Below are 18712 nucleotides of genomic sequence, written 5' to 3'. Positions count from 1 at the left end.
GCTTTCATCCCTCAGATTTGCTAGCTCAGATGCTCATATAGGTTGTCCTGAAGCCATTTCAATTAAAATGAGCTAGATTAGATGAAACAGTTTTAATAACTGTTTAAAAATGGTATTTTCTAATCCCATCACACTTTGGCTGCCATGAGTGAAAGCTACAGTGTCCCTTGGCTGCTACTGTAATTTTCTTCTGTGGCTGTTCCAGCATCTTTAGTCTCTGATTTATTCCTCTTTGCTGTTTATTTTCCAAAGGTCACAAAGCTGGGCATAAAAGGGACCTTTCATGAGTCTATGTAAGGAATTAGATGGAGAGGGGGGGGGAAGGAGGGAGGGAAGGAAAAGGAAAACCTCAAAAACACAGATCTGGTGATTCTGTGCTGAGGAGTGAGGAGTTTTACACTTTACGCTTTACACTTCTTGCACTTTTCAGTATAGCAAAACTTACTTGAATGGTTTTCTGAAGCTATTGTTCCTATTGTAGGATATTGTCCCAATATACTTGGCTTTTAATTCTTGATCATATTTTGAAATGAGAATATTTGTGCTTTTTTTTTTTCCCATTTCTCACTCACACTTTTAAAGAACTCCCTGCTAACACTTGCAAAACTACTCATAAAACCTACTTGAGTACTTCTCAAATTTCTTCTTTGTCACGATGCCTGTAGATAATAATTTGGCATCTCTAAGGCAGTTGGTGTCCTAAAATGATTTCTTACTATCCTGGGTAGTACTCTCAGAATATTTCTTTACATTCTCTCATTGGTCTCTTGGTCTCTTGAAAGATGTCTCTTCTTCTGTGTTTACCTCTGTAACAGGGTCGTCCTGGTTTATCAGGAGTACCTACTAAAACAGATTTATAGATATAACTCTTAATTATAAGATTTGGGTAGGACAAAAGAGTCTGTTACACACTGAGAAAAATTTGTTCAGAGAAGAATTAAACTATAGCTGTTTCTCCTACTAGAGGTTACAGGGTACTCAACTTCTGTTCCTAATTTCACTGGAGTAACATGGCCACAGAGCACAAACCTCTTAACATATTTGCCCTGATGAGAAACACTATGAATTTTGCAGCAAGGATGTCAGTGGTTATGGTTAACCAATGTGCATATTTGAAAGGGGATCTGTGCTTTAGTATAACAATTATGCACTTCTTGGTGATATGATGATGAAGAGGGCATGAAAGGATGGTACCATGTTCCTCCTGGTGCATTGTCTTTGACCATAAGACTTACCAAAAAACACAGTACCCCTTTGCATCTAACATATTTAGTAGAAGGGACTACCTAGCAAATAGAATGTATTTTGGGGGACTAAATTAGTACAGTGCTTAACCAATACCACACTAACCAGCTGCCTACCAAACCCAGTTGTGATAGAGTTGAATTAATGAAGAATAATGCACACGGAGGCTTTTATGTGTCTTCTGAAATCTTCACCATGTCTTCTCTGATCCCTTTAACTTTTTTTTTTTCCAGGAGTACATCCTCAAAGGGGTGGTAAATGCAGCACTTGGACAAGAAATGGGCTCGGTGAGTAAAGCCCATGAGGTTCTCCAGCTTCTCCAACAACACAATGTGAACAGATCTGTAGAAACTGGAATGGAGTGAAAGAGGCAGTAATTTCTTATTTAGATTGCAGGATCTCTGAGTGTCTTAACTTCCTGTACAGTAATCAGTCCAGAATGAGTGAAATGCAAATTTCTGTTGCATGCTGGTCTTAATAGTAGATCAAGATGAATTTGATTTCTCTATTCTATTTCCAAATCCCCCATTTGCTTTGTATGGTGTTCTTCTTTGTCTAGACACATAGAATGGCACATTTGCCTTTTCTCTTTTTGCTTCAGCCCTGGTTTATTTGTTAGTTGCTCCCTAAGTGTTCCTCAGACCGTATTTTCACTGTGTATTGTAGCATCAACCCTGTAACTCATCTTGGATTTCTTTTTTATTCTTCTTCCAGAGAGATCATCTGAAAATTGCTCAACAGTTCTTCCAGTTGGTGGGGGAATCAGCCAGTGAATGTGGTATGTTTGAAATGTTCTTTTGCCATTAAGTAAGCAATCTTAAAATAGCCAAGTATATACCATCATATCTGTGTCTAACTGCTGACTGTTAGCAGGAATATTGCTAGGCTTTTGTTTCTATAGGATGAGTTTCAAAAGGACTAAAACAAATTTGAAAGTTTAAATTAGAAGTCTCAATTCCAAACCTTACTGTATGAATTCCTCTGGAGAAGAGGCTGTACTGCAAACTGCAAGTCTTTGTGAGAGACTCTGTGGCAGCTTGCCTTTGCCTAATAATCCCATTAGAGAAACAGAAGAAACCAGCCTAATTAATTAGATGAAGTAAGCAGCTGAAACCTCACAGGCAGAGATACACAGGTACAAATCTAGGACCACTAATGAAAGCCTGTTGAGTACATAGAGTCCTAGCATGGAGTGTGCTCTGAAACTGAGGGTCATAAAGATGTAAAGAGGACTTTGGCTACAGGGATAAATGGAAGCTCTGGGACTAACTTCTTGCTTGAATAAGAGAGAAAAAAAGGCATTATAACCCACCCACCACCATGCCCCAAAATCAGTATAGTTTCAATATTTATTTTTACTTATTCAATAATAGACCAAACCAAGTTCTTCTTTTCCCTTCTCTTTGCCAAAACCAAAATTCCCAAATTAAAAGAAGTCAGTAGTTGTAACATAGAAATACAGACTTAATGGGGCTTCCCAGTTTCCTTTGTAGGCATTGTCACTTAGTAATGTTTCCTTAGGTGGGTAACTTGTGCATGTTTATGGTGCAGACAGCTCATGGTCCTCAGAGAGTGAATGCTGTCTCCTGTGTCCATGGTGACTAAAGAGAAGGAGCTCCAGAGACAGAGTGGCATCACTGATGAAAGAAATACTCAGAAATACTGTTGAGCCATTCTATTCTGTTCCCCTTGCAGCACTGGTACTACTGAGGTCATACATCAGAGAATTTCATGTTGGAAGGCTGGAAGTGGTTCCATAGAGGAGATTTCCCTAACTCCTTCCTTTTGTATAGAAGCTATCTCTTTAGAGTTGGGATCCCAGAAAACAGAAGAAACAATATGAGCTATAGCAGTGGAGGACTCGGGGGAACATCTTAATGCCTGTAACAGTCATGCAGGTGTGATGAGTGACCAGAGCACAAATGGACAAAAATAATACAGAGATAGTCGGGGAAAAGATAGTCAGGGAAGGATTTCTTGCCAAGATATAGCCCAAAATTGAAATTGTTAGGAAGCCAAAAGTCGGAATTTTACTGTGAAATACTTTTAAACTCATATGCAAAATAAAGATAGAGAGGCTGAGACTTCAACCTTGCAATGGTAGGGGGAATGGCAGTAGAATCCACTCTTAGGAAGGTGGATTACTTGGAAAAAACAAACCTATGGGAAGGATTGGTTCCAATCAGAGGTAAAAGGAAGGATCAGTACTGTAAGTATCTGACCCTTGTGGTACTTCCATATAAGAACTGTTTTCGCATCTTCTTAAAAGTTTGTGGGAGGAAATGCCATAAAGAAGACCACACAGTTCAGGGCAATTCCTTTAAAGGTAAAATAGTGTGAGGGGTTTTGTTTAACCTCAAATTAATAACAGATGGAGATCATCAAACTGTACATAGGAAATAGAAGAGGCAAACAGTTCTGTTTAGGTAGGATATAACAAAAAACCAAGCACATGAAGCCCATGTATGTAAGTGTTTTTATACAACTATTAGATGTTTTTAAAGAATTTGGATAAAATGGAATGCCTGATTTTAGGAGAGGAAGCTAAAAACTAAAATTTTTTTTATATGATAGGAGGAAAGTAACGTAGGATATTAATGTATTTAATGTCTATGGGATGGGATTTAATGTACAATAGGGATTGTACATTAAATAAACGTAGGTTGTACATAAACATACATAAATATAGATAAGTAGGTTATGCCAGTGGAAAAATAGTTCTAAATATTATAGAAAACTTCTCTCAAAATAAATATCTTTTCTTTATCAGTGAGTAACATAATATTGTTTTCAATTATATGTTTAGATAGGCAACTCACCATATTGAAGCCAAATTATTCACCAGCCAGCCTGGATAGGAACAGTGAGTGGCATATTAAACAGATTACAGATTTTATATAGAAAGATAAATAATAGCTGGAGACTTTTGTTCTGCCCATATCGACCTAATAAATGCAATTACATGGCATAATAAACAGCATGAACTTTTTGTTTCTATCTTTCTTAGAGAAAGAACAAGTGAACAGGTAACTCTGGACCAATATTGAATTACATAGCACTTGAGTTGAAATTTTATTATGAAATTACAATTGTACTACAGTCATTTGAGTATAATCAAATTCAAAATCTGCGTGTTAGCAAATACCTCAAAAAATGTCCACAGTAGTAATCCTAAGAAGAGAAGCTACATAATAACCTTCCTCATTTCTGGCAGAAAATTAGAAAATTTATAAGGAAGAAAAGGATAAAATGCACCTGATTTGAACACTTGAAAGAACCTTTTGTTTCTTTAAAGAAAGGGCTTGTATTCATAATTAATGAGCTATAGGAGACAAATAATGACATGACTAGGTTTGCCAGTGGTACAAAATTACCCATAGTAGTACAAATAAAAGCTTCCACAATGATGAAAGATGTGAAAGACTATACAAGACTGGGTAATAATATGCAAATTAAATTTAGCAAAATTATCTGAAAAGTTGAGGAGGATCTTAAGAATTGATGAGGAAAGTGAAAACAAAAATAATTACTGTCATTGTATACAGTGTGATTCTTTTCCTTGAATCATGTCTACAGTTCTGGTTCTTACATTTCTTTTAAAAAATGGTAGATCAAGAAAGGATACAATAAATATAGCAAGGATGATCAAAGAAAGGGGATGGATTCTTGAAGTAGGAGAAAAGGAGAGATTAATAAAGCAGAATACATGGGCTGAAAATGATGACTGAGTTTGATTATATACATCACAAATGACAAGGAAAAGAGGAATAGGGAAGAATTATTTACTGTACAATACAAAAATCAAAGACCATTGACATATATTATCGCTTAAGACAATAAAAGTAAACAGCATTAATTACTTTTTCAGATAACACAACTTATTTGATAGAGAAACTTGTGAGAACCAGAATGTATAAAATGTATAAAAAAAGTTGTCAACCATTGGCTGTTTAACACAAAATTTTCAGAGGTGATTAAGAAGTCTTCAGTAGATTGTTGAAAGCTGGGATAAACTTCAGCAGAAGTGCCATTACATACCACAGTATGTATTGTATGTGAAATTAGAATATCTTCTTTCTATAGCTGCATATTCTCAGCCAGCAAACTCTGAACTAGACAAACCTTGATCCAATATAATAGGTTTTATGTTTTTACGTAGCTTAGCATATTAGCCACTATGTTGAATACTTGTTATTTGTTTTGCTGGATTTAGAACAGAGAACAGAATTCCTCCTGTTTTTATACTTGGGCTTTTCCTAAGTAGCCAGCCATGCTGTTAAAGCATGTACATCATGCTTCAGCACTTCCCATCCAGCTAGTCCTTCCAAGGACCTTTAAGGGCTTTATCAAGTTGCTTAGCTGCTTTGCAGATTTATAATACAGAAGCAGGTAGTTTTTTGCTAGAGTGAGGAAATCCATTGCTGTGTCTTTGCTTGCAACTGGGCCTATGTTCCAGTTTAGCCTGGGATAGAGTTACATTTCTTCTTAGAGAATGGTACAGTGCTGCATTTTGAATGTAGTATGAGAATAATGTTAATAACACAGTGATGTTTTAGTTGTTGCAAAGTCAAGGACTTTCCAGTTTCCCATGCTCTGCCAGGGAGAAGCTGCATGAGAAGTTGGAACGGAGCATGGGCAGGACATCTGATCTGAATGAGCCGAAGGGTTATTTCATACTGTAGAACACCATGCCCAGTACATGAACCAGGGGGAGTTGGCTGGGAGGGGTGGGCTTACTGTGCTCTGGAGAGGGCCTGGGTTGGTGGTGAACAATTGTATTCTGGGTCATTTGTTTCTCCCGAGTTTTATTCCACTCTCTCTCTCTCTCTCTGTCCCCTTTTCATTTCTATTATTACTATTATTATTAATAGTAATATTTTCTTTCAATTATCAAACCATTCTTGTCTTAACCTACAAGCTTTACTTTTTTTTTTTAGTGGAGGGGAGGATGGAGTGAACAAGCAGCTGAGTGGTACTTAGTGTTGCCAGCTGGGGTTAAACTGCAACAGTCTACAAGGCTTCTTCTTTTAATGTGCGTTATCAAGAAATAATGGATTAAAATTAAGATGTGGAATATTTTTTCTGGCTTGCATTTGTTAACTGTAGAAATCCCATTGACTGCATTAAGAAAAGCAGTAACAGGAGTTTAGGAAAAACACAGTGTCATTTATTTGTAAAGTCATTTGTAGTCATCAATTAAGCCCTTTGCTTTTTTTAATTAGATCTCTGCCTTGGAAGTTCAAGGAACATGGAGTAAACTGAGTTAATGTGCAAGTCATTTCCATTAAATGTACAAGTTTTATCTCATCTTGGATGTTGTGCACTTCAACAGGGGACAGACAAAACAAAAACTAAAAAGCATCCAAGTAGCACTTAGAGTGTAGGAGTCAGTATTCATTCTCTAGCAGCAGATATAACACCTAAACAGCAGCTTGGGGTTTTTTTCAGCTTGATAAAAATTCTTAATTCTAATGGCATGAAATGATATTATGAAGGAGGATATAAGTAGACTTTTATAGCTAGTTCTCATTCTTTTCTACTAGGGTATCGACTGGATGGGACATTAAACAGATCAGATTTCTTTTAAGGAGGAAATGGGGCAAGAGGAACATCAGTGAAAACAAATTAATATTCCCAATAAATGCAGTGTTTCTGGTGCTTAGCATAAGTCTTACAAACTACCCAAAACCAGTGCAAGTATAATGAAAAAGAGCACCCCATTTGTTTTCAGTGGTCTTCTTTTAGGACCAACTCAGGCATATTTGATGTTGGGTGAGAGGAATGAAACATTTCTTCTTAACTTCATGCAGTTTTTTTCTTTAAGGTTCTCTTAGGTCACCCTAAGTAATTTTTTCAAGTGGTAATTTTTTCCTCTTTCTGCATGAGCCACATGGGGTGAATTAGAAAATTCTAGTTTTTCTGTCACTAGGTAGTGTTCATTGCTGAGTTGTATGAGATACACAGATGTTTAACTTGTTTGGTTTTTTAAACAGAATCTTTCAGTAAAATATATGGAGGATGGTGTGCTGGGATAATAAAACTTTCTACCAAAATGTGGACATAAGAATAAATACTAAAATTTAGAAACACTTGAATCATTTATGGAAATATTGTGTTTCTAATATTTTGTTACTGTGATTGATTTTTACTAAAAATGCATGCTCAGTTTTAAGTCTTCTTTGCATGTTTTGCATTTTTAAAATTTTGTTCAAAATAAATTGTGATTTTATGAACTTCAGAAATCAAATTTCAGAGAAAAGGGGCATTTTTGACTTATCTCTAGTCTTGTTAATCAATGTTTCTTTGCTCTTTTTTTATAAAACTGTTTCTGTTATTGTCTGTGAAAGGCATATATTTGTCATGAAAACAATACCTGCATGTAAAAAAGGACAAATAAATATACAGGCGAGTTTCTGCTCCCAAGTGAACACTTCATAAATAACCAAATAATCTTCCGAGGTTGGAGAACTGAATGATATGGTTCAGACACAGATAAGGATTGATTGTCTCCATATGGAAATGACAGGACATCCAAGCTCACTATATCCTAGTGCTGAAAGATAAAAAATGAGAATATTTTGCTTTTCTTTGAAATGTATTTTGACATCTTATATAGTGCTTTCCAGGAATAATTACTACCTACCATATTTAAGGGAGAATAATCTGTTTTCCAGATGAATGCTCAATTTTGTATAGTGGTATGGAGTCAAAATATTGGTCTTTTGTTACATGAAATTTCTTCATACAGAGAAGTTATTTTAATTTTTTGATGTGAATGGATTGATGGTAACCAACAGTCAGGAGCAGATTATGTCAGGGATATTGGTAGCCTTAGATCTTATCTTTTGTCACCTTTCCAAACTGCACAGAGCAGCATCCTCTCTAACGATCGCTTGATGTAGTGGAATAGTACTGATTTGATATCACTTCCATTTAGGCCTTCCCAGCTGCTACCTGGGTTCATCCATGTCTGCTGGCTGGGTCTTACAAAAATTAGTCCTAGTGAGCTCACTTCAGAATCTCTAAAAAAGCTTTGTGATAGTTTTCAGTGACACAGTTTGAATGTCAGAGTAGGTGACAGCATAAAATGGTTGCAGCAGAGTTTATGATGACATAGACAGCAGCAAAGTTGTGTGATGTTCATTCCAACTGATATGTCTAACTTATTTATGGCTTTACCTCTTGTGAGCAATAGGGTAATCCACATGCATGGACATTTATTTCCATACTGTCTGATATCACTTAGTATTTTACCTGTTCCTGTATTAATTCTTTTTCATAACAATATTTTCAGTATAGCAAGTTTACTCTCTAACTCAAACTAAAATTAAAATATGTAGAATTTCTTTGTCCGGGATAACTGAAAAGCGTAATTTTGAAGAAAGAAGGCTAATGGTGTAAGAATAGCAAACCCAGGCTTTGTGTAAAGGGTCATTTCCTACAAATAAGAATAATTCATGGTAAAATTATACTGTGTAAATTGCGTCACAGGAAAGGCCTGTGGTAAAATTGTCATTTGTCTCTGTAGAGTTTGCTGTTGAACAAAGTCTTGAAAAAGTTATTGGATACTGTAGAGAGAGTTGACAAGATGAACAAATGGTTTTTCCTAACCTCCAGTATGGTCCTTTGCCTGAAAAGGCAAGCTACACTATTTTTAGAAACTCGCTGCTTTCAGAGGTGCCAGCAATCTTGGCAGTGATTTCCATTACCATGTGTTTTTAAATTCTACAAATTTGCGTTTCTCTTTTGAATTTTAGATACCATTCCAGGGAGACAGTGCATGTCCTCCTGCTTCTTTCTTCTTAGACAATTTCCTAATGTCCTAATTTACCTCAACTCAATCAAGGTTAGTATTATTATTTAGTATTGGTAGTATTGTAATGTATGGAATCACTACTTTTAGACTGTACTATGTGAGACACAATGGAAACATAAAAAGATACAGAAACAAATCAGTGAAAATAAAACACAGGAGTGATAGCAGGACATAAGTGGTCAGTACAGTAAATGGATTAAAAGGTAAAGAAGCAATTTAGAAAGTACCATGCAGCATGGTGAGCATGATGGACTCATCACACTTGTAATCTAATCATTATCAGGCTTTCTGGGGGCATCACAGAAGGTAAGAAATATAATTAAAGGAAAACAATGAAAAAAAAAAAAGTGTATATTTATGGGATGGGCAGCATGGAGGAAAAAACCCCAAATGTTTTCTGAAGACTTATCAAGTAAGTGATGGAGATTATTGTCACTGGTTAATAACTGGGGACAACATTTTAGTGAACAAGAGTGTGTAAGATAAGGCATGAAGGACTCTGAAAGGAATAACATTTACATTTTACAGAGGAAGCAGTCACTGAAGGGCTAAAATAGGGCAGTATTACCAAAGAAGTAAGTTAGGAATGTTATTTTTGTAAAAGTTATCTGAGTACCCTGCAGGCAATGTTGCATTTTTCAAAATAAGAGAAGCTTGAAGTCAACATGCACCATACCCATAGAATGGGTATAACTTACAGATACACACTTAAAGTCAGATGTGAGGAAAGAGGGAGGCTGGAGTGTAATTATGGATTAAATGATTGCAGTCTTGTTCCAGTGGTTTGAAAGTAGAGTTGAAACAACTCTCTGTTTGGTAGTGTTATAGATGATCAAATCATGAGCCAATCTTATAAGAAAATTTAGCAAAGATTTATTAATTTGTCTGCGAGACCGAAGGTTGGTCGTCGAAACCATCACAGCCAAAGAGTCAGCATCGAGCCCGGGATCAGCGCCGGGTGAACACGGATCTGACCTCTGAGTGTCAGAGTCTCCCCAGTTCACGAATGCTGCCTCGTGCAGCGAGTTTTTATACAGTTTATTCTGCCCGAGGCAGAGATGACCAAATGTTCTTTGTGTCTCTTCCCATGCATCGTCGTTGATTTACATGTGCAGAGGTGGACAAAGATCCAGTCCATGTGTCTTGATGTTGTCCGTCGACCCCGGAGAAGCCATGTATTCACATGTATCAGGGTGGCGCCGTTGGTTATTTCGACAGATGCAGTCGACAGGGCGATAATTGTTTTCAGGTGGGCCCGGCAACCCGGGGAAGCCGACGATTATTGACCTGGAAGCTTCTATTCTTATGTTAAAGCGTCTGTGTTTATCTTAACACACGTCCAGGAACTAGATGTAATAAGACAACTGCTCCCGGCCAGGATGGTCAAAAGACATAGTTTGGATTTTACAATATTTTATACATTAATAGCATGAATTATCTCTACCATATACTACAATCCTTCCCCATTTATATCACCAATTTAATTCATGCTCCCAAATTGCTAAATTTCTTTCATTTCTACTTCTACCCACCACCATTAAGGGTCTTTCACAAACAGAGTAACCTTTTACATTATCCTGTATTCTCCTTGTGGAACACCCTGATATCCCATATTATTCTGCTCGTTTCTCGAACTTTGCCAATACTTTGGCAGCGTTGCTGGCATACTTTCTTTCTCCCAGTCTCATGATTTTAGATGTGTTGCCTCCGGAAACCCCCTCCGGATCCATGGAAACTATTGCTATTTGCATTCCCTGGACCACAGAATGGATCAGTCTAATAAAACACAGAATTAGACAAGGCAGGAATAGGATTCCGGCTGCTGAACAGAGCACAAAAAACATCACTTTGTTCCACTGGGCCCCATCGAAAAGTTTGTCCCACCATGAAGATTGTAAAATCAAGTTCCACTTTTGAACAGGGACATGGGCCACCTTTTTGATTTCAGCCGCCAAACCTCTTATGGTTTCCCCATAATTATCAATTTCAATACAACATTCTGATTCATTGAATTTTCCACACACTCCCCCTTCCTCGGCCAGCAAATAGTCTAAAGCTACTCGATTCTGGTACACAAAGGCCCGTACCTGGGTGTTCTGCCGACTCAGTGAATCCAGGGCCTCAGAGGTGTGATTCGATACAATTTCCACCACTGCCTGCAGCCGAATCAGTCTGTTCAGTAGATAAATTGGAGTCCTATACCCGTAGCTTCCATCCTGAGCCCACGTGGCCGGCCCATAATAATCAATTATTCGTGCCGCTGGCCACTCTTCCTCCCCCCAGGTTTGCTTACCACTTATCACAGGTATCATCTTTTTCAGGCTTCTCCTCTCCCTTCTCAGGGTCTTGTACAATGGAGCCCCTAATAGGTTACTTTTTGTTCTCGGGAGAGTAAAGAACACTGGCCGGATCATGCCTAAAGTGCATGATCCCTTCCATCTTGGGGGTAACTCACTGTATGCCTTCTTTCCACAAATCCAATAAATTCCATCCAGGCTTTCCATCCGATGTTTATTCTCCCTGGGTCTCCCCAGTATTCTCTCATGCCCTCCAAGGATTGGAAAGGATTTACTCCTGGATTTTTGACCCAACACAGTACCATTCTTTTGTTCCATCCACAATTTGTCTCATTCTTCCAGCTCCAGTACCCTGAAGGGGGTTCTGGCTGCCAGACCTTGCTTTTTGTGTTTGAGTTCACCATCAGGGTAGACACACATGGAGTGTATCCCACCATTTCAGTGTACTCCTTTCCTTCTCAACTGATGCAGATGGTTCCAATCACCCTCTGGTCCAAAATCCATCCCTCAGGTCTCTGTGCCGATTTTGAGACCCTCAGATTGTCCCATTTCAAAAGCTGTTCTGGAGCTGAACCTTCCCCTTTCCAAGGCCATTTTTCTACTGACTTCAGCCCCCCACAAATCCAACAATTTGACAATCCTAATTCAGTTGCAATCTCTTGCATCAAGTCAATGAACAGGTTCCTGTCTGGGGAAGGTAGTTCCCCATCAGCATATTGTTTCTCCAGCATTTTGTACTGTTCTCCCAGTGTTTTCAATCTTTCCTGTTCAACACTTTTTCTCCTCAATTCTGACTCCCTTCATCTCAGCTCCTGAGTTATCTCTCTCATTCTCCCCTCAGGATCCTCATCATTTTTGTTTCTTGTGAAACAGACAACCCGGTCATATTGCAGACACAACCTTCATCATTTGCCTGTGCCAAATCCAATATGAGTGGGTCTCTGTTCAAGGTAAATTTGCTGTCAAACTTAGCATTTCTCGCCATCCAGTACATTTTCCCGTTCATCATGCATATCCCCAGTCTCGCATTGTCATAACACAGTGGATTCACCTGGTGGTACATGACAAAGATCAATTCTGTCTTTCCCCCAACCCACGTGGTCCGGTTACATTGGTTACAAATGGGGACTGACATTGTTTCTACACTTTGTTTCCATATTTGATGCTCCTGCTCATCTGACTGCCCCTTGGGATTGATACACCAAATCCCTGTTTCCAATTCACACAATTTGACCTTCAAGCCATTCTTCCAACAGTACCTGTCAGGTTCCCTGAGACATTCTTTCGGGACTTGGTATGTTGAGTGTCCCCCGTCCCCTGCGACTGGGACCACCTGAGTGCACTTTCCGCACTCATCTGCGGAGCTCTTGTTTCCGCCTCTCATTGGGACCTCACTGTGCAGACTCTGCGTCCCGCACACAACAAGGCTCAGGCCAGTCAGGATTCCCACCAGGCGTACTCCTCTGCCTTTGCCTCCACCCTCTGGGGTGCCACCAGACCTAGCCGCATACCTCCTCTTAAAGGCGCCCCACCGTAACACTCTGATGGCGTCGGAACTGCACGGGACCCTGATGGATTTCCGGCACTCCACATCCAGAATCTCTGCTTTTGATCTAAGCTTTCCACGCACCCTGTTTTGAAAAATGTGAAACACCTCCTGTGAATCCAGTTCAGTGATACCCAAATTGGTGGCTAAGGTTAGGCTACGGTCAGTCAGCCTAAGCTCTTCCTTCAGACACTGAGTGCACAGCCCCTTCAGCCTCTGTCCCCTTCTACAGTGAATAACAAAAACTCCTTGACAATATTCACACTTAAAGTGTACAAACAGATAGCATACACAATCTGACAGTATACAACCTATCCACTCGCCATCGGTCATTTACAAGGACGTTGGAGTCTGAGTTTCAAGTCCCCTGGGGAAGAAGTGACCTTCCACTCGGGCGCTTCCTCCTGATGTTTGACTTTTCTTCACCCTGGACGCGTGTGTCCAGCCTTTCTCCACCGTCCAAATGGCCGTGTCTGTTGTCAAGAGCACAAGAAAGGGACCTTCCCAGTGAGGAGAGAGGGGCAGCTCCTTCCACACTTTCACCAGCACTCTGTCACCTGGTTGGATTTTGTGGATAGCAAATCCCAGAAGAGCACTCTGGGCCACTATCCCTTGTTTTCTGAGTTCCTGCAAATTTTTGTTGATTGCAACCAGATATCCTCAAACCTGGGGTGTTCCACCGGCATTCTATGTCTATATGGCATTCCATATAACATTTCAAATGGCGAGAGCCCCATCTCCGAGTGAGGCATTGTCCGGATATTAAGCAGTGCCAAAGGCAGGCATTTCAACCAGGACATCCGAGTTTCTAAAATCAATTTAGATTACTGGACCTTCAAGGTCTGATTCATCCTTTCCACTTGTCCCGAACTCTGGGGATGTCACGGAGTGTGGTATTCCCACCAAATGCCTAACACATCAGCCATCTGCTTAATAACCTTTGATGTGAAATGTGTCCCTTGATCCGAATCAATGCAATTCACCACCCCATATCGGGGTATAATTTCTTTCAACAATTTTCTGGACACTGTCTGAGCCGTTGTCTCTGGGCTAGAAAAAGCCTCCACCCAATGAGTCAATTTGTCCACAATCACAAGCACGAATTTGAACCTCCCCACTTTTGGCAACTCCGTGAAATCAACTTGAATTCTTTCAAATGGTCAGTACGCAAGGGGCAGTTCCCCAGGGCAGCCTGTTTTGCCCTTGATTTGTTAACTTTCTGACAAATCAGGCACCCTTGTAACTCTTGTTTGACCAATTCATAAATTCCCTTGTACCCGAAAAATTTCAAAAATTATTCTGCCAGGGCCTGTGCCCCTCAGTGTGTTCACTGGTGCCATTTCCGCAAAATCCTTCTGGTAAAACCTTTTGAAATTAATTCTCTCCTGTCAGGTAGTCTCCACTTACCTTCTTTCAATTCTCCCCTGATCTTCTCATAACATTCGATCTCCTTTTGGGAGGGCTGAGGAGGAGCATCGGGTACCTCAGCCCCTTCGATCTCCAGGGTACTCACCATCATCAACGCCACGGTTTTGGCTTCCTGGTCTGCCAAATTGTTTCCCCTGGTCCGGAACTGAATTCCTGCCTGGTGTCCCTTTACATGGACCACCGCAATTTCCTCCAGCCCCCTTAGAGCTTCTAAGATTTGCCAGATTAATTCTCCGTGCATCAGTCCCTTTCCCCTCATGTTGATCAGCCCCCTTTCCTCCCAAATTTTCCCAAACATGTGAACCACCCCAAAGGCGTACCTAGAATCTGTAAAAATTATTCCCTTTTTCCCTTTCAGTCCCTTCAATGCCCTCAGAACCGCGTACAGTTCGCATGCCTGTGCTGACTCGCACTCAGGGGACCTGCTTCAATCACCTTTCCCGTTCTCCCATCCATTACTGCGTATCCTGATTTCCTTTTTCCCTCAACTACTCTGCTTGATCCATCCACAAACCACTTTTCTCCCTCATACAATTCTTCCTCTTCTAAATCCTCCCTGATCTTTGTTTGCAATTCAACCACCTCCACGCAATCATGAACCACTTCCTCTGAAGCCTCCCCAAACAAAAATTGCGCGTGGTTCTGCGCAGTCGTGGTTCTCAACTCCAAGTCCTGCGAGTGAATCAAAATGGCCTCATACTTTAACAACCTTGCATCAGTGAGCCATTTGTCTGCCTTCTGCTGTAGTATGCCCTGCACGTTGTGCGGTGCAAATACTACCAACGGTGCGCCGAAGGTTACCTTCTTTGCCTCCTCCACCAGCAATGCTACAGCGACAATCACCTGCAAGCACGTGAGCCAGCCCCTGCTGACCGGGTCCAAAAGCCAGGACAAGTAACCCACAGGTTTCCTGACCCCTGCCCAGTCCTGCGTCAACACCCCATGTGCCGTGTGACTGCTCACATCCACAAACAACTGAAAGGGTTTCCTCATGTCAGGGAGGCTCAGCTCTGGTGCTGCCGTGAGTGCTTCCTTGACTCCCCTGAATTCCTCTTCGTCCGCCTTTGTCCATTTGATCCAGTCCGTGGTGAGTTTCTCATATAGAAACTTCACCTTTTCACTGTACCCTTCAATCCACTGCTGGCAATATCCCAACAACCCCAAAAGCTGCCAGACCTCCCTTTTTGTCCAGAGGGTGGTAAGGCGATAATCCTTGCCACCCTCTCTGGATCCAGTTTCTTTTTGCCCTTGGTTAACCAGTGTCCCAAGTACCTGACCTTGGGCTCTGTGAATTGCAGCTTCAACTTTGACACTTTCAACCCCTTTTCCCCCAGAAAGTTCAAAAGTTCAATTGTGTTCGCCCTTATGACCTCCTCCCTCAGACCTGCAACCAACAAATCATCTACATATTGTAGCAGTTTTGTTCCCTCTGATGGTACAAAATGACTTAAAACCTGCTCAAGTGCCTGCCCGAATAGATTCAGAGTCCACGAAGCCCTGAGGCAACAAAGTCCACCTAAGCTACTGCTTTCTGTTCGTCTCTGGATCTTCCCACTGAAATGCAAAGTAATCTCTGCTGTCCTCGGCTAGAGGAGAAGTCCAGAAAGCATCCTTCAAGTCAATCACACTGTACCACATGTCCTCAGGAGAAATGTTATTTAAAAAAGTGTAAGGATTTGAGACCGTGGGGAACAAAGTCTTAGTTCTCTGATTCACCGCCCTTAAATCTTGCACCAGCCTGAAGCTGCCATCTGATTTTCTCACTGCCAGAATTGGGGTGTTGTGCCGAGACATGCACAGTTCCAACATTCCTTTCTTTATTAATTTGTCAATCACTGGCTTCAAACCCCTCCTCTCTTCCATGGAGATGCGATATTGTTTGACCCATATCGGGTCGTCTGGTCTCTCAATGTCGACACGAGTCGGCTCTATGTCCAGCCTCCCAGCCTCCCTCTGAACATACCACACCCTCGGGTCTATCTTTTCTTCGTCTTGGACGGTGAGTTTGTACATCCTCACCTTGAGCCGGGATTTTTCCACTGCCAACCCAATCTCCAGAGCAACCATCATGTCCCACCCCAGCAAATTGAAATCAGCATCCCATATTAGCAATATATTTCCTTTGCACTTTTTATTTGCTGTTTCTATTTCTACATCTTTTATGATTGGAACCTCGAAAGGTTCCCCCTTTGCCCCGATTACCATCATGGAATCGTCACTCAGAGAGCACTCTTTCGGCAGCTATTGCACCACTGTCCGTTCTGCCCCCGAGTCTTTCATAAACCACATCTCTTCCCTCTGGTGTCCAACTTTTAATTTTATCAAGGGCTCCCTCGGTGTTCCGGACCCCAAACTGAAAATCTCCTGACACCCCTAATATTCTTGAAACATCGCCTGGTCCTTGGCTTTGTTGGGACAATTCCTTTGGATATGTCCCTTCTGTTTGCAGTAATAGCACTCAAAATCCCGCCTTTGATCGTTCGATCTTTTTCCCTGTAAGGACCCTGTTTCATTGCCAGCGCCTTTTTCACCGCGTCCTTACCTTGCTCCTGCTTCCCTTACTCCGGCTTCCCTTACTGCAGCCACCAATACCTTGGCTTGAATCTTTTGTTTCTCCTCATCCCATCTCATGTAGACTTTCTGGGCTTCCCGAAGCAGCTCCTGCAATCCCTATACCTGCCACCCATCTATCTTTTCTAACTTTTTCCGAATGTCTTCCCAAGATTTCGCCACAAATTGCATTTTCAACAAAACCATCCCCACCGGAGAGTCAGGGTCCGTCCCCGAATACATTCTCAGACCCTTGCAGAGTCTCTCCAGCCATTCCGTGGGGGTCTCATCTTTCCCTTAGCACTCTCAGAGTACCTTGCTCATGTTCTGTCCCTTGGGTACCACCTCCCAGATATCCTGAATTATCATATTTCTCAGATTTATCATTTTCTGCCTCCCCTCCTCCGTCTGGGCTTCCCAAGACGGTTTCTGACCTGGCCATCTCTCCTCCCCAGCTCCCCCGTTAGGGTTCCTCTTTTCCCAATCTTTGATCCGGCTTGCCTGATCATGTCTCTTTCCTCATTGTTAAACAGCGATCTTAGAATTGCTTGGAGATCCTCATAGGTGTATATGCTAGTTCCCAGAAACTCATCCAACCTTTCTGCCACCCCCAAAGGATCATCCATTAATTTTCCCATCTCTTTCCTGAATGCCCTAACGTCATTCGTGTCGATCGGAGCATGTACAAAACCAATCACTCCCGGAGCCGTCGGCACTTCCCGTAAAGGGAAGATGCAGGCCTTCTCTTCCTCATGCCCACTGTCTCCCATGGTTGCCCTCCTTGTTCGCCGCCTTGTCCGATGGGCCAGGGGAGAGACGTCTCCAGAGATGTTTACCTGTTTCTTGTCAGGTTTGGGAGAGGTCTGTGGCAGCAGCTGCTCACATGGGAGCGGGTCTGCCACCGCCTCTTGTCCATGTGGAAAGGAGAGCACCGCAGCCTGCTCCGGTGGGAGCGGCGGCGCCGTGCCCTGACTCAGCAGGACCACTGCCTCGAGAGGCATCGCAGGCACCAGTTGTGCCTGCACTGGTTCGGGTTGTTGCAGAGGAACAAGGTAAGGGGGTGGAAGATTTTCCAAAGGTTCCCACTCCTTTCCCCTGTTTGCTGTGCGTCGGAGGGCTCATATCGGGTATAAACTTGTACAAGCATACCTCCACATCTCGGCATACTCAATTTCCTCAAAATCCTGTGGGCGGCGTTTAAACACGTGATCGTACAAGGACTCGCAAGTCCAAGCTTCAAAAGTGCCAAAAATCAGCCACACCACATATTTTCCGATCTCCTTCCCTCCCCATTTTTCTATGCAAAAATGGATCATTTTCTCCTTGGATCTCCCCACTCTCCTTGGACTTCTGTCCCAATGTTCTAACATCCACCCCAACGGACTATCTCTTGGGATTTCTGGCAGAACTTTTCTGGGACCCTGGGGAGGTTTTTCCTGGGATTTTCTCTGAAACCCGCTCTTTCCCAACCCCATTTTTCCAAAGATTCCTGCAATTTTTCTTACCTTGTCTCCTCTGGCTGGGATATTCGCCACAAGTCCCATTTCTTTGTCCAATGCTGTCTTCTCGGGTTTGCGAAAAGCCACCAGTCTCACTCAGTCGAGCAGAGAACCGTTCTGCTGACTTTTTGACTGATTCTTACCTGTTTCCTCTGGATCAGAAGGAAGACGGGCTCCTAGAATTTCTAGGATCCTCTCTTCTCCCTCCTGACCCCAACCATGACCGATTTTCCCCCTCGAACTCCCCCCGAGCCTTGGGTCCTGAATGTGTTAAACAAAAACGTTCTGCTTCCCCCTTGACCAACCACGTCTCTCGCGGGATAGTGGAACT

The 18712-nt window shown here is 41.7% G+C and overlaps 1 protein-coding gene across 10 annotated transcripts in view; it reads left to right on the top strand.

Annotated features, from left to right (window-relative positions):
• IFT56 (intraflagellar transport 56) overlaps nt 1–18712 on the top strand; it is a 66693-nt gene that overhangs the window by 24484 nt on the left and 23497 nt on the right. For 6 of the 10 annotated variants that reach the window (XR_013182354.1, XM_077178653.1, XM_077178650.1 and 3 more), the window contains 3 exons: nt 1479–1532; nt 1960–2023; nt 9003–9091. Coding sequence is in view for 9 of the 10 variants with exons in the window: in XM_077178653.1 (XP_077034768.1) it covers nt 1479–1532; nt 1960–2023; nt 9003–9091 (207 nt within the window). In the remaining variant the exon portion in view is untranslated. Of the gene's footprint in view, nt 1–1478; nt 1533–1959; nt 2024–6182; nt 8077–9002; nt 9092–18712 lie in introns of those variants that run through there. The other 4 variants (XM_077178657.1, XM_077178658.1, XM_077178656.1 and 1 more) reach the window with 4 other exon arrangements.

Source organism: Agelaius phoeniceus, chromosome 5 (genome assembly GCF_051311805.1).
Source record: "Agelaius phoeniceus isolate bAgePho1 chromosome 5, bAgePho1.hap1, whole genome shotgun sequence".
Lineage (NCBI taxonomy): Eukaryota > Metazoa > Chordata > Aves > Passeriformes > Icteridae > Agelaius > Agelaius phoeniceus.
The sequence above is the reverse complement of the archived record's forward strand: the minus strand, read 5'-3'. Positions and strand labels throughout refer to the sequence as shown.